This window comes from Medicago sativa, chromosome 4 (genome assembly GCF_051527215.1).
Source record: "Medicago sativa cultivar Bolivia chromosome 4, Bolivia_mono, whole genome shotgun sequence".
In the NCBI taxonomy this organism is placed as follows: domain Eukaryota; kingdom Viridiplantae; phylum Streptophyta; class Magnoliopsida; order Fabales; family Fabaceae; genus Medicago; species Medicago sativa.
The window spans coordinates 72,753,918-72,769,692 of record NC_140752.1 but is presented as its reverse complement, the minus strand read 5'-3'; the positions used below and the strand labels follow the sequence as shown (position 1 = coordinate 72,769,692).

The 15,775-nt window shown below is 31.3% G+C and overlaps 2 protein-coding genes across 2 annotated transcripts; one reads left to right on the top strand and one right to left on the bottom strand.

Moving 5' to 3' along the window:
- The first annotated feature begins 1,655 nt into the window (after window positions 1-1,655).
- On the top strand, window positions 1,656-7,504 carry LOC146931617 (wax ester synthase/diacylglycerol acyltransferase 4-like). The gene is made up of 5 exons (XM_085703123.1): window positions 1,656-1,867; window positions 1,965-2,537; window positions 2,936-3,289; window positions 4,119-4,256; window positions 7,103-7,504. The coding sequence occupies exons 1-5, from the start codon at window positions 1,685-1,687 to the stop codon at window positions 7,268-7,270; spliced, it is 1,416 nt and encodes a 471-aa protein (XP_085559249.1). The 5' UTR covers window positions 1,656-1,684; the 3' UTR covers window positions 7,271-7,504.
- Window positions 7,505-10,087: 2,583 nt separating this feature from the next.
- On the bottom strand, window positions 10,088-11,011 carry LOC146931616 (uncharacterized). The gene has a single exon (XM_085708341.1). The coding sequence runs from the start codon at window positions 10,937-10,939 to the stop codon at window positions 10,262-10,264; it is 678 nt and encodes a 225-aa protein (XP_085564467.1). The 5' UTR covers window positions 10,940-11,011; the 3' UTR covers window positions 10,088-10,261.
- Between the last annotated feature and the right edge of the window lie 4,764 nt (window positions 11,012-15,775).

The following is a 15,775-nucleotide window of genomic DNA, read 5'->3' as shown; positions in this document are numbered from 1 at the left end:
TTCAACAACCATTTGTATTTTCAAGAATAATTAACAGCACATAATCCAACAACAATATCAAAACTCATAAAATAACGCAACAATTTTCTTTTTACAGGGGATGAATGGTTCGGGAATTAGGACCCGAACCAGGCCCGAGTCTTAATTCCTGAATAATGTCTTGTTAGGTTAAAAAAAGGTAAATCAACATTGTAACCGGTTTATAAGAAGCAATGCATGTTATTTAATGTCAAATGAGTGTAGAAACCTTTAGTTATTCTGCTTTGATGATTCGAGAAACACTATTTGTAAAAAAAACATAGGTGAGCACGTGAGCAAACTTGGATGAATGGAATAGGAATGTTGGTGGTGATTGAGAAATGTAGTACAAGTGAGGGGCTTTTGGATGGGTCGGATAGTAACTCTCAAAACCGAGCGATGAAAACTTAGTCCCCAAATAGGTCGGAAACTACAAACTATGAGGGGCTTTTATGGAAACTCGAGGAGCACGTGAGCATGTGGGCCCCCTATTGAGCAGCTTTCCTATTAACTTTTATCAAATAAGATGATCCAAATCAATTTCTAATGAAACAATTTGTAGTTAGACTTTACTTACCTTCAAATATTACGGTCTCTTTACCTCGAGAACTAGGGGGTAAAAAAAAAATCCAAAATGATTTGGTTGATAATACAAGACAAGAAGGGGCCTGATTCAGACAAATCATATACGGTCTAGTTGTACATTAATGCTTTCGCTGCAGCAACCTAAATAAAATAACAGGAAATTGTATCCTTGAAACCATTTAAGCGGTGCTCGAATTAATGTCCCAGTCGATCGGCATGAATTTATAAAGACTATGTTTTTTTGTTTAATAATAATTATAAACACAACATGTGAAGTCATAAAAAAAAAAACACAATATCATTCAATCTATTGTTAACAACATAAATAAAAATAAAAATTAAAATTCAAGTAGGGTTTCATGAATTAGTTACGTGTTTGATGACCAAAGATAGAAAAACAAAAGTTTAACAAGAGGTAGTTTTATTTTGTTGTTCAGACTAACTTGTGCCCTAAAGGCACATGTTAATAATTCTATAAATGATAAATACTTATTACAAAACATTAATTTTCAATCTCTAAAAAACCAAATTTGCACAATTTCTTACACAAAATTTTCACTTTAAATTCCTTAAAATGTGCCCTAAAGACACAAATTAGCATTACCTTTATTTATTTTTACTTGAATGTAAAAAGAGGCATTAAAACTGTACATGGTGTAAATTTTTGGTTGAAGCAGGTCAAAAATTAATCATTTTCGTACATATTGCCGGCGACATTTATCACAATTTATTGACATATTAATCACCATGTCAGTCGTGTGACCATACAAATTTAAGTACGAATGTGGCTCATTTACTCATTACTAGCTACTAGTACAATTTTTACCCGTTCAAGAGCCACGTTTATGATCAAAAGGAAATGAAAATATATTCAAATTTGCAATTTTATCTTCTTTTTTATTTTATGACAAAAGAAGAGGTGTGAGACTGTGTAAAACAAATAATGGAAATATAATGAAATTGTGCTGGCATGAATGTCACACCAGATGTGAGGATCCAATCAAATTGTGCTGGCATGCTATAAGTAAGTACCCAGTGCCAACATTGAAAATACAAGTGCATAGTGCATAGATCATAATCAATGGACAACTTTGAAGATGTAACTGAGCCAGTAAGTCCAAGTGGACAATACTTCAACACCCCTCCCCTATGTTCATATGTTTTTGGATTTTTGGAATTAGAAATTCCAATTGATGACTCTCAAGCTATGTATTTGATCCAACATGTGTTCTTACCTATCAATCCACGCTTCTCCTCCATAATAGTACGTACTTTTTATGTGTTTTAGTGTTTATATTTCCTTACAAATTTTTTATATAACAAATATTAACATGTGCATATGCATGCAACCATTTATATAGGTGAGAGATAAAGATGGAAATATGAAATGGAAAAAAGTAGAGGTAAATCCAAAAGATCATTTTAAGGTTCCAATGTTCCCCAAAAATGAGTCAGTTGAATTCTATGATAAAGATTTTGATGATTATGTGTCAAAGATATTAATAGAAAGGACACCAAAAGACAAACCCCTTTGGGAAATCCATGTTATCAAGTATCCAACAAGCAATGCTGCTTACACCATAATATTCAAACTTCATCATGCACTTGGTGATGGTTACTCTCTCATGGGTGCTCTTCTTTCTTGTCTTCATAGAGCTGATGATCCTTCTCTTCCTTTGTCTTTTCCTAACCGCAAATCATCACAATTGTTAACTCCTAAGAGAGGCTTTTTCAAGTGGTTCCCTTCAACCATATTCTCCCTTTTCAATTCAATCTCTGATTTTGGATGGAGTATATTGAAAAGTTCAATAATTGAAGATGATAAATCACCTATATGGAATGGTGAGGAAGGTTCAGAGTTTCTACCTTGTGCACTATCAAACCTATCATTCTCTCTCGATGAAATCATAACAATCAAGTCTAAGCTTGGAGTGGTAAGATTAATTTATATACAATTTGTATATTGGTTGATCCTCTAGCACTGCAGTATGGTGTTGTAGCTGTATCGACATAATGTCCCTACCACGGCAACACCCTACTATAGCGGTAGAGGATCTATATATATGTTCATACAATTTGTTAGGTCACCTTAGTTATAGTTTTTTAATTATAGTAGTACTATATATATATTTTTTGATCAAATAGCCTAGTGGCTGGAGGTCATATATTTAAATGTGGAGAAATAGGGTGTTCGAGGTTTAAACCCCGACCTCTGTGTGTATGATGCAATGTTCTTACCAACTGTGCTAAGCTCACGAGGACTAGTCGTACTATATATATTTCATTACATTAAGCGAAATTAGTTCTAACATAATGTTTTTTGGTATTGCAGACAATAAATGATGTGATTACTGGGGTAATTTTCTATGGTATTAGGCTATATATGCAAGAGATTGATAATAAGGCAAGAATGTCAAATTCAACAGGATTGGTGTTGCTAAGTACCAGGAACATTGGAAGTTACCAATCAATCCAAGACATGACCAAGGCTGATTCAAAATCTCCTTGGGGGAATCATATTTCTTTCTTACATATACCAATCCCAAAGTTAAGCCAAGCCAGCCTATCTAACCCCTTAGATTTTGTTTGGAAAGCACAAAAAATAATCAAGAGGAAGAGAAGTACTTTCACTGTTTTTCTCACTGAATGGCTTTTAGATATGCAGCTGAAATTAAGAGGACATGAGGTGGGTATATATATGTAAACATGCATATTTTTTTTTTTTTATATAAAAAAAACATGATTTAAAAAGTACACATCCAAACAAGTCAAAAGTTCTTGATTTGCTTGAAAGTATATATGCATCTAGACAGTACAAAAACATTTTTTTTCCCTTCAGATGTGTACATCCTGAGTAATTTAGGGTGGGAAAAGTTCCTCTTTAAGCATCTTTACTTTTAGAATTTTTTTTTTTATATATTTTCTTTTAAGAAATTGTTTATTTTGAATTGTGAACAAAGAGATGGAAGACTCATATAGTATATAATTGTAATAGAGAGTGAGAGACAAACTAAAAAATGTATTTGCATAAAGAATGGAAACAATGTTTTAACATTTTGAAAATTTCTTGAAATGATAGATCTATTTTAATTTTTTTAAAAAAGATGGTGAGTAAAACATTGGATCTAAGTTGTCTTATATTTATAAGTTGAAATGAGAACAAAAAAAATGTGAAATAATTATGTGAATAGATTTTTACGAGTGTGTGGCAAATTCATGTATCTAAATCCTTGTCTCCACACAAGAATTGCTCTAGAAAGTAAAACAAATCTTTAATATTTTATCGAGTAATGTCGGTCATACCTATTTTAACACACTCTTTCTTATACTCGGTCTCTTGTTAAATGAGATACATGCGAGTCACGCCATTTTGAAAATGAATGCAACTCACATGTATTTCACACAATAAAAGAATGAGTATTAAAAAAAAATGTTAAAATCAGTGTTGCGGACGTTATTCTCTTTTGTTTGATTCATGTTTTTGAAATACTCGAGCTATAAAATATGTGTTGCAGGCAGTTGCTAAACATCTATATGGTACATTGAGAAACTCAAGTGTTGTCATGTCCAATTTGATCGGGCCAGTGGAACCTATGGCTTTGGCAAACCATCCTGTGAAAGGCTTGTATTTTATAATGTCTGGTGCACCTGAGGTAAACCATCATCTTTTCTCTCTGGTTTGCTGGTGCCTCTCTTATTTATAAAAAGCCTAATTAAGATGAATAAGTATAGAGTTACAATTGTTAATTTAAAATTTTAATAGTACTTAATAGAAAAAGTTAATAAATGAGACCACAATAAAATACACATCCATAAGTATAGTAGGAGTTCAAGAGTAAGTTTCTGGAAAATATTTCATGGACACCCATTTCTATTCTATATCGTTAGAGAGAAATGAAGATAAATGGTAAAACGATAGATGTGCTATATGCTAGTGATGTGATGAATAGAGAACTAAGAGAAAATGAATATATGAAAATTAAAGGTGGACACATATCATTGTTTCAATTTTTTTTCTAGAATGTTACTCCATTTTTTTTAATACATGTCGTAATTGACCATTCCATTCTATATTTTTAGTTAGAATCTTATTTCATCTGTTTATAAATACATGTCGCAATTGACCACTTCAAACATGTCAATGCATAACCTTGATCATTAATATATTTAATAAAAAAATTATTAAAAAAATGATACTTCATAATTATTCATTGAGACAAATCAAATAACATCCCACATACTAAAATTTGTCTTAATATATTAATATTTTTTTATCAAATTAAGTTATGTAAATAATGCATATGATCAAATTGCAACATGTATTAAAAAACGGAGGGAATAGTTGAGAAAATTAGAATGCAATTTTTTTTCTTGACAGCTCATAATAAAAGGACAATATAATATTTAAATAATGTTAAACATCCATGGATAATATAATTGTGTGGAAAATGCTATCAAGTGTCCTAAAACACTTGTCAATAAATCAAATATAGTGTACTCCATTAAGTTTCGCATTTAGGTTTAGCATGATTCTTCAAAAATGGTTAGTTGTGTTGATTTCAATGGTAAAAAATTAATAATTTCTCCGTCCTAAATTATAATTCGCTTTGGAAACAAATTGCTCAAAAATAAAAATCATTTTACAATACCAATTAGCATTAATTACTACTTTTTATATTACCCTTAATTATGTATTATTTATTATTGTATCTTCTTTCAATTAATTAATTGATCTTTCTCATAACATTAATAAAGAATAATTTTTTAAAGGAGAATGCTAACCATTGCCCTTGGGGCATTGGTTAAAGTACTAAAATAATTAATTTTGCATTGAAAAGTTGTGTAATTATTGTTAAGAAAAAAGTAAAAACTTGTATTTCCAATACAAAGTTTCTATTAATGGAATTCTTAATCATTGCCCTTAAGGCACTGCTTAGCAAGACCCTTTTGTAAAATAACTCAAAATTTCTCTTTTCATACAAAATTAATTACATTTCTCAATTTGTGCGAAATGGTCCAAACGATCTATAATTTGGGACGGACGATTAACATTTACTATAACATCTTATTGATTGTAATTAGTAGAGTAGTTAAGTAGAGTGAAACTCAATAAATAAGAGTATGTTAGAGGAAAAAAGATAAATGTTGTATTGATATTATAAAGATAAAATTATTTTGAGACATAAAAAAATCTAAAAATGACACTAATTATGAGAGAGAGAGGCAATATAATAGTGTCTTGAAACTTATGTAGTTTTTTTTTTACAAAAATAAACGATATTCATTCATTCAAATTGATAGAGTACATCGATACAATGAAAACTCGCTAAAAACAAAAAGGATGAATCTGTGAACAAACTCACAACATCTATGTTAATAGCATAAAACGACAAAGTACTAAAGCCTACACATATGACTAGATTTAAGTCTCCGGAATACCCATGTCTCCGGATCTGCAACGTTGACGACTCCAAAGTCATTGATTTGATCTGCACTGGATCGAAGTTGATCTGCCAATCTGAATCGAACAAATACATGAACGAAAACAATAAAGACAAACAAAGACGACAAACAAAACAACATCGCACTAAGACGACGAAATCACGAAAGAAAAAACGAAATAGATGTGAAAATAACTTAGTTCAATAAAAGGGAAATAGAAAAACGAGTTAGAGGGGTGATTTTGGGTCAAAAATTGACCCTAAATCACCCCTAGTTGGTGGATGAAGGAGAAGAAACTAGAATTTTGGTGATGACTCACAAGAGAGAAGGAGAAGTCAAATGCTATCTTTATTGAGACAAACTTGTGTAGTTGATTTTAAAAAGTTTAAGAAATGTTCATTTCAACATAAAACTCTTTTTTTTTCAAAAAAATATAAAACTTCTTTTTTTTAGTTCCTTAACAAGTGCTATAGCAAATAATAATATTTAAGTGACACTACAAAAAAAAAAAAGACACTTGTTAGCATACCTTAATTTTATTATTAAGATTATAGATTTAATTCATATTACCATTAGTTTAAATATTTTGTACAATGTCTATTAGTCATGATTGTGAGATCATTAAAAGTGTTTGACTTTAACCATAACAACTTCTAAAATCACATATGAATGGTCGTGGACTCGTGGTTGCTTACAGTAAAATATTTTATTTTGAAATTGTATCAAAATTCAACTAACATTAATTTTTCAGGTGATAACAATTTGTTAGATTTTGCTCAGAAAAAAAAAAAAAAAACAATTTGTTAGATTATTCAAAAGAAAACCATTTATTAGGAATACGTAATCAAGGGATAACAATTCTCATATTGGTTAGGATGGACTAAATGAAGATAATGTAAAACTATATACACATACCAATTGTTAGTAGTTTTGAAGTTCCTTTTTATTTTTTAACAAGAAAATGCAAGTTAGCTTTGTCTGCATGTAATTAGTGATTATTATTGAGATACGAATATATAAATGTGTTACCATAACATGCTATTCTTTGTGATTGCAGAGTATAGATATTGCAGTTATGAGCTATGCAAGAATATTAAGAATTACTTTGAAAACACAGAAAGACTTAATTGATGAACAGAAGTTCAAGTTGTGCATGGCAAGAGCCTTTGAAATCATATCCAAAGCAGCATCAATGGAGATTCCCAACAAAAAAAAGATGAAATGAACAATCTATGGAGAAAGAGAGGGGCAAGTGAAGTATTCAATGCCATTGTCTAGGAGTTTCATTATTAATTTGTCAAGTTTAGTTTCATCAATAAAAAGGGAGCTTAAATTTTAATTTCTTTGAATAATAATTCATTATTTATTGTTTGGAATATTTATAATGTACCTCAATTGGAGGAATGTCATGTATATTAATTAAGTTTTGTGGACTAAGTTTGGAAGTTCACATTCTAAACCACTTGGAATTTCACAACACCTTATTTATAAGCTATTTTAGTCTCACAATTTTATCCAATGTTGGCTTATAATATTTGCATTAACTAGTAGTCTTTTTTAATTGGCTTGTTCTCAAGGGCTGGGGTTGTGCGGCTACCTGTATGGCTGTACCCTCGTCTTTTTCTGGTAGTTTGAGTCTCAATGCCTATTTCAAATTATAGTAGGTTCAAACCTCTTGAAATTTCACCACAAATTGTTTATTGCTATGGGGTGACACTTTAGTGATTATGCTCAACGGTGAAGCTAACCATCTTTATACGAGGATGTCAAATATAAAGATAAAAAAAAATAAGACGAAAGAAGATAAAAAAAAATTACATCGGGGATTCATTAAATTTGAGGTTTGTAATAAATTGGTCTTTAAGTTATTTTGGTCATACCTAAGTTCTTTAAGTTTGTAAATGTTTTCGATTTAGTTCTTCTGCTACATTATCATTATTTATTATTAATAAACCTATTTTGGTAGTTGCTTAAGATATCAAAAGTGTCAAAATAAGACGTAATACATCTATAAAACAAGTAGATATCTAGTAATATTTTTAATTCCGCTAGTTTTCAACATATAAACTCATTTATGATAGCTAAATACATATTATTGGGGTAGCTAATTAGTAAATATACTAACATATTTCAATAAAATAAATATTTTTTGAGTAACTAAAGCTACCCCATTATAACACATAACTTCGCCCCTGTCCAAGCCTATAAGATATCGCGTATGAGGCGAGTGTTTTTTGTTTAGGTTGAATGAAAGACTTGTCTTTTTCCACAATCACTCTCTCCTTTTAAACTCTTAGAGTGTGTTTGGATGGGAGGTTGTTTTGAGGGAATTCAAATACTTTGAGGTGAATTATATTGTTTGGATTATAATTTGAAGAATTTTCAAAATGATGGGAATTTATGAAGGATTTTGTTTAAGTTAAATTGAGAGAATTTCAAATGACACCTAAAAGCTAAGAATTTCAAATTTCTTCATTGTTAAGTTTTTTCAGATTTTGAATTTTGCTCCTCAAATTTTCCAAAATTTTCAATTTGACCCCTATAAATTTCCAAAAAATTGCAAATTGACCCCTCAATTTTTCCAAAAATTTTAATTTGACCCCTCAAATTTTTTGAGATTTGCATATTGATCCCTAATTTCAATTTTTAAATTTGACCCAATTTTTTATTTTTTTTATAAAAGTTTCCCAAAAATGTTGACAATTTTTTTTTATTACTCCATCCAAACAAAACTATTGAGAAACGAAAGTAATTAAATTGAATCATTTGAATTGCCTAGAACTATAAGTTCTTTAAAATTTTCAAATTACCTCATCCAAACACACTCTTAGCCTCCCTCCAATCCAATCCAATGGATTTCTTGCCCTCTTCATTAAGCTATTCGGATAGGTTTCCCACAAACCACCCTTGAACTCAATATTATTTTCGGGTCTAATTCTAAATGGGCGGTGTTGGGTCATTTCAGTTAAGGAGAGGAATGATTTGGGCATTAAGGTATGTCGTTTTCTCCTTCATCTAAAAAAACAAAACTTCCACTTAAAAATGCTTAAATGAGATGACACGAATCTTTTATACCTTAACCAATATCTTGGGTTCAAATCCAATTTGGGCATGCAACAAAGTTAAAACTCTTAGCGAGAGTTTGCCATCCATTTAGATTCCACAAGACTTGAAAGATTAGTCTCTACAGCTGCGCTAGTGGAGGATACCCGGTTTACACCAAAACGAAAAAAACTCCTTTTCTTTATAAATGGGTGGGTTGGACTTCCACAGTGACATTTTGTTCGGTTTTTTCTCCTTAATCTAAAAAACAAAACTAAGTGTCACAACTTTGTCATTTTTTCTGCTCAAAATGACATTCATGTTGCAATGATGTTGAAACTCCCTTGATACACAATTCAAGTTCCTTGCCCCTTTCTTTATAAGCAGTGAGTGAACGATGTGAGAGTACATAAGTTAACTTTCAAGCGACATTTTTTCAAATTTGCTCCAAGTTCTGGATTATTTGAAGCTTATGTTTTTTTTTAAGCTTATATGATATTTTTTGAAACAAATTCTTTTGATATATTTCAATATGAATATGCTATGGTGAAATTTTTTTTTCTGCCCCTATCACAAAAAAAAAATGATATATCTGCCCCTAGTTGAAAATTATTGTTGTAAATGCCCTTGTTCTTCATTTGAAATGGCGAGCATCACATTTTTTCAACCATTCTCTGCAAGCTTGCAGGCTTTCTCAGACTTTCTCTGACTTTTCTGTGTGTTTGTAATTTCATTTGGCGAGCATGTATATTTAAGTATTTAATTTTTTTTCTTTCCATGTTCAACATATCAAATGGCGAGCATACCATTTGTTGTTATTTTTTTAGTATTTTTTTTTGCTTGCTAATATGAAATGGCGAGCATGCCATAGTTGTTTTTTTTTTAGTATTTTTTTTTGCTTGCCCTTTGAAATGGCGAGCAAGGAAAGGCCATTTTTTTTTAAAAAAAATGCGAACATGTTTTTGTGATCTTTTTCCATGGTTGTTTTAAAGAGCAGCATTGTGTTTAATATATAAAATGGCGCCATTTTAGTTTAATTTTGTTTTTGAAAGAATATAATGCAAACGTTGTGTATTATTGTTTAATGAAATTAATATAAATATTTTTAATTTTAATAATAATAATTATATTAATTAAGATAATTTGGAATAAAATACATTACGAAGAAAATTAACTACTGGTGATTAACAGTTGGACAATTTCTGCGAATATGACCGGTCTTGGAACACAGTCCACATTTTCTCGGTGCTTTTTCCACAACATCCATTTCAGTCAAGATGCGAGTACTGTTTGGACGACCTTTCTTTAATCTTCGCATGGTTGGATCGTGGCAAAGCTTTGGACCTTCATGCGGAGGCCAATAACTTTTGTCTTGGACTACTTCGAACCTTGTGTTATAGATTGCGTATACACTCTCATTTGTAAACACAGCTGGTATAAGGGTTCGATAATCATGACGAAAACTAGAACACGCAGCTATAACATGAGAACAAGGCAAATGTAAAGCCTGAAATTTTCCACAATCACACCACCCTGCCTGTAGGTCTACCTTGAATGTTCCCATCGGTCTTCCCTCCCTATAATTGATTGTTTCACGGACAGAGAAAGTATACCTTTGTCTGTCGAATTGATCAACTTGGTGAGTGTTGGACTTAATCACAGATTCTTGAATCTCCTTCATACAATGATCCGTGAATGGATCACCGGAACCTACCCTTGCATACGCCTTTTGTGCTCTATTGGCAAATAGACACGCCAACCTATAGTAGGTTGATTGGACAAGAGCTGTGATAGGGAGGTTGCGAACTCCCTTATAAATGTTGTTCCATGACTCGACAATATTAGTTGTCATATGACCCCATCGTCGACCCCCGTCATGTGCCTGAGTCCATTTTTCTTTGGGTATATTTATATTAATTTCATTAAACAATAATACACAACGTTTGCATTATATTCTTTCAAAAACAAAATTAAACTAAAATGGCGCCATTTTATATATTAAACACAATGCTGCTCTTTAAAACAACCATGGAAAAAGATCACAAAAACATGTTCGCATTTTTTTTTAAAAAAATGGCCTTTCCTTGCTCGCCATTTCAAAGGGCAAGCAAAAAAAAATACTAAAAAAAAAACAACTATGGCATGCTCGCCATTTCATATTAGCAAGCAAAAAAAAATACTAAAAAAATAACAACAAATGGTATGCTCGCCATTTGATATGTTGAACATGGAAAGGAAAAAAATTAAATACTTAAATATACATGCTCGCCAAATGAAATTACAAACACACAGAAAAAGTCTGAGAAAGTCTGAGAAAGCCTGCAAGCTTGCATAGAATGGTTGAAAAAATGTGATGCTCGCCATTTCAAATGAAGAACAAGGGCATTTACAACAATAATTTTCAACTAGGGGCAGATATATCATTTTTTTTTTGTGATAGGGGCAGAAAAAAAAATTTCTGCTATGGTTGTATATATGGATAATTGTTAAATTTAGTGGTGGAGCCAGGAATTTTATAGAGCATGAGCAAAAAATTTATCGTAAATTCACATATGACATAATATATACTAGAGAAAACACAGGCACTCACGTGCCCGTTTTTCCGCTCTTTTTACTGCTCTAACGTTTAAAAATTATAAACGGTATTTTTTTTATGAAATATATACACACACAATGTGTATCTTTTCCATTCTTTTTATAATGTTTAAAATTATATACGGTATTTAAAAATACCGTTTATAATTTCATAAAAAATACCGTTTAGAGTAATACTTTATGACCGCCTGTCTGTTTTTTTGTTACGCTAACGCGTATAATTTTTTTTAGTGTTGCATAATGCGTATAGTTATTTTTATAAAATTTTGAGTATAGATGCCTAAAAATATTATACTTATATATATTTTGCACATTTATATTGTAACAACGTGCATATCTTTTTCTTATTAAAAAAAACTAAAAATATTGTAGCGTATAATTTTTTTTAGTGTTGCATAATGCGTATAGTTATTTTTATAAAATTTTGAGTATAGATGCCTAAAAATATTATACTTATATATATTTTGCACATTTATATTGTAACAACGTGCATATCTTTTTCTTATTAAAAAAAACTAAAAATATTGTAACAACGTGCATATCTTTTTCTTATTAAAAAAAAACTAAAAATATATTTTTCAATGACACCAACCATGTAACAAATATAATTTTTTTTTTATGATTGCCGGGGTTTGAACCCCGGACCTTGCATTGTCCATACCAACTGAGCTAAGCTCACGAGGACTAACAAATATAATATCATATAATATAAATTCTTATCTTTTTTAATGACACAAAAAATATGGTATTCTTATAACGAAATTTGTTATAAAGTATAATTGGAAAAGAAAAAACCAACTATTTTGATATGATTTATTTTTTTTTTGTCAAGAGATATTATTTATGTTATTATTTGAAATAGTCATAGTATAGATAAATAGTCATAAATCGAAATAAAAAAAGGTCTGTCATTTTATCAATAAAAGTACAATTTGAAATAAGAGATGAAATATAACATACCAATAGTGTGCTAAATAAAATTAGGAGGTAAATGACATTTTTGAGACCTCTTTGCGGTGAATGTTCGAATAAAATCAACATCATCAAGTGACTTTTGTTGTGCGCGTGTGAAAAATATTTGAGTTTGCCCAATTTCTTATTTTTTTTAAGTAGATTAAGGGGCTATTGGGTTGGACCTAGTATAAAGAAAGTATCGATTGAGCCCGAGCGAGTGTCCGGGCTCGCCAGGTGGTGTCTCCGCCTATGGTTAAATTCCAACAAAATCAAATTTCATGAATTATTTTAAACAATTCAATTAACCAAACCTTACCAAAAGAACATATCATATTTAAACCGTTTCACTTTTTTTTTTCTTCTCAAACTTAACCAAAAACAAAAAAAATCATTTTGTTTGGATGATTATGATTTAAATCATTTTGATTTATACAAATTTTTTAAAAGTTACTGGGGATTGATTATCATAACTTTTAAAGTTATGTTTCGTTTCCTTTAAATCCGACATTTGCAATGAACTCGGGAACTCTCAAAGTTAAACAAGTAGAAGAGCTCTTAGATAGGAGACAAAACCTTTAACCCAAAACCTATCGAAGAGCTCTTCTACTTGTTAAATATTTAAGAGTTATCAAGTAGAAGAGCTCTTAGAGTGGTTTCATTCACAATTAACCGATAGAATCACAAGGCGAGAACCTCTTCTCTCTGATTTTGAATCAAATCATTTTCAAGATGCTAATATTGTATAGTAAGTGTGAGTTAGAAGTCTCACATTATTTAGAAAATTGAAAGTTGAATACTTTATAAGTGAGAGTATCAATAAACTCATTGCATTAAGGTTGAACCCAATGTTGGTGATCCCCCCTCATGATCCAACAGTCTTAATCAAAGTCTGGTTCTGGTACTAGTTGTTGGGAACAATTTAGCATACACATCCAACAATAAAAATGAAAATTCCCCTTTAAAAGTTGTTTCTTCTCGGTTCGTTGCCTAACTTGTGGAAAATTTATCTAATGTCTTTGTCTAATTCTACTCTACTGGATCATGACGAGAGTCGGAGGATTATCCAGATTGGACTCAGAGCAACCACACAAGGATCATGATGAGAGTATGAGGATTATCCACATTTGACTCAGAGCAACCGCACAAGTGATTTGGACGCCATTCTTTAACCCAAAACATTAAGACAATGAGTTTTTGAGTTCCCTCACTTATAAAGTGTTCAACCTCCAATTTTTTTAAGGAATGTGAGACTTCTAACTCACACTTGCTGCATAATAGCTAATTCGTCTTTGTTCAAGAGGATTGAGAAACACATCAGTGATAGTTGTAACATTATATTCTCACAAAGATTTTGTATTACTCTTATTATTTAGGGTCATGTTAAGGAACCCAAAAAAAGCAACTTTGCATTGGAAAACATGATATTTTAACTTTTTAGAAGTTGACTACACGACTTTTGAAGCGTATATTTCTATAAAGAGCTCCTTAACATGTGCCCTTTTGGGCACAAGTTAACATTTGCCTATTATTTATTACAAATTACAAGAAGAATACACATTTGTAAGAATTTGCACTCGAACGGAAAAACATGTTCTCTATGAAGATCTAGCCACCAATGTTCTTCTCAAGTCTTTTTACACGCATCTCCATTTTAGATCGTGTCCTTTCCCTCATTCTTTTTTTTGGTAGTGTGATTTTTTTTTTTTGGTAGTGGTGTCCTTTCCCTCATTCATTGAAATAGTTACTGGTTTAGGAATCATTTCAAAAAATAATCCGGTTTAAAACCAGTTAAATTGAACTAAACAAATTCGAAACTATAATTGGTTTTAAATTGAATTGAAATTGATTTGAGAAATTAACTAATTTTGACTAAAATGGTTTTTAAAATTGAAGTAAACCATTAATGAATTTATAAACCATGAGCCCATGGACGTTTCTTGACTTTAGCTTACGTCGTCGGTGTGCCTCTTGACTTATTTTGGCCTTTAAATTCTCCTTATATGATTTATCAAAATGAATGGAGGAATGGTTCACCATGACAATTCATGTTTGGGTTGGATAACTCAACTGATTTAAACGATTTAGCTAATGGATAAAGAATTTGAGATTTGCGTTCAAACTAAAAAAAAAAGAGAGAGAGAGATAAATTAATCTAACGATCAATTAATAACATTTGTCATTAAAAATAATTTCTCTAGCATGCTAAGTAGTACTGTTTTATTAGAAAAATAATAATTGTAAGATTAATTATTACGGGATTTTTTTCTTTCCAATTATGATTTGATTTATCAGTTTTATTTGAATTAAGTGTTATTTTTAAATAGAAAATATTATACCTCTAGTAGTTTTTCTATTTTTAAAAAAGGCTTAATTGTAGTTTTGGTCCCCTAATTTCATCTCTTTGAAAAATTAGTCCCCCTATTTTAAAATTCGACAGTTTTGGCCCCTCTAACTGCAATTAAACGGACGAACACATGAAAAGGTTGTATAGGTTTTCACATAGCCTACTCTATTTTAAGGAAAGACCGTTTGTACCTGAGATTGCTGATTTGCGTCGCATACTGCTGCAGGAATACCACACAACACCCAACGCCGGTCACTCTAGCTAAAAACCTAGCCTTTCCAGGATATCCGCCGCTTTCACGTGGCCAGGAATTTACGCCGACACAAAGTGTTTCATTCAGCATTGCCAAATCTGCCAGCAAAACAAATACTTGCCACAAAAACAAAAAGGGTTATTGCAGTCTTTACCTCCCCCAAACTAGGTATGAGAAGAGTTGACAGTGGATTTCAAAGTATGTACATTTCATCGATCTTCCCACCAATTAGACAGCAACCGATCTAGCTCACCGTTTCTCGGTCGAGATTTGTCGTCTCCATTCCAAAATCGATTATCTCAGATCGGGATCCTCTGTTTTTGAGCACATTCTGGAAAGAGCTTTTTCGCGATCAGGGAACCATTTGAAGTATAGCACCACATACCACCCTTAAACAGATGGCCAAACAGAAGTCACCAACCGCTGCCTGGAAGTCCAGCTTCGCTGCTTTACAAGTGATCATCTACGTCAATGGTTCAAATTTCTGCATCTGGCTGAGTATTAACACAACTCCACTTTCCACTCCTCAATCTGAATGTCTC

Coding starts and splice junctions, on each gene's coding strand:
- LOC146931617 (XM_085703123.1), top strand. CDS start 1,685: ATGGACAACTTTGAAGATGTAACTGAGCCAGTAAGTCCAAGTGGACAA. Junction 1,868..1,964: donor CACGCTTCTCCTCCATAATA/GTACGTACTTTT, acceptor CCATTTATATAG/GTGAGAGATAAAGATGGAAA. Junction 4,257..7,102: donor TAATGTCTGGTGCACCTGAG/GTAAACCATCAT, acceptor TTGTGATTGCAG/AGTATAGATATTGCAGTTAT.
- LOC146931616 (XM_085708341.1), bottom strand. CDS start 10,939: ATGACAACTAATATTGTCGAGTCATGGAACAACATTTATAAGGGAGTT.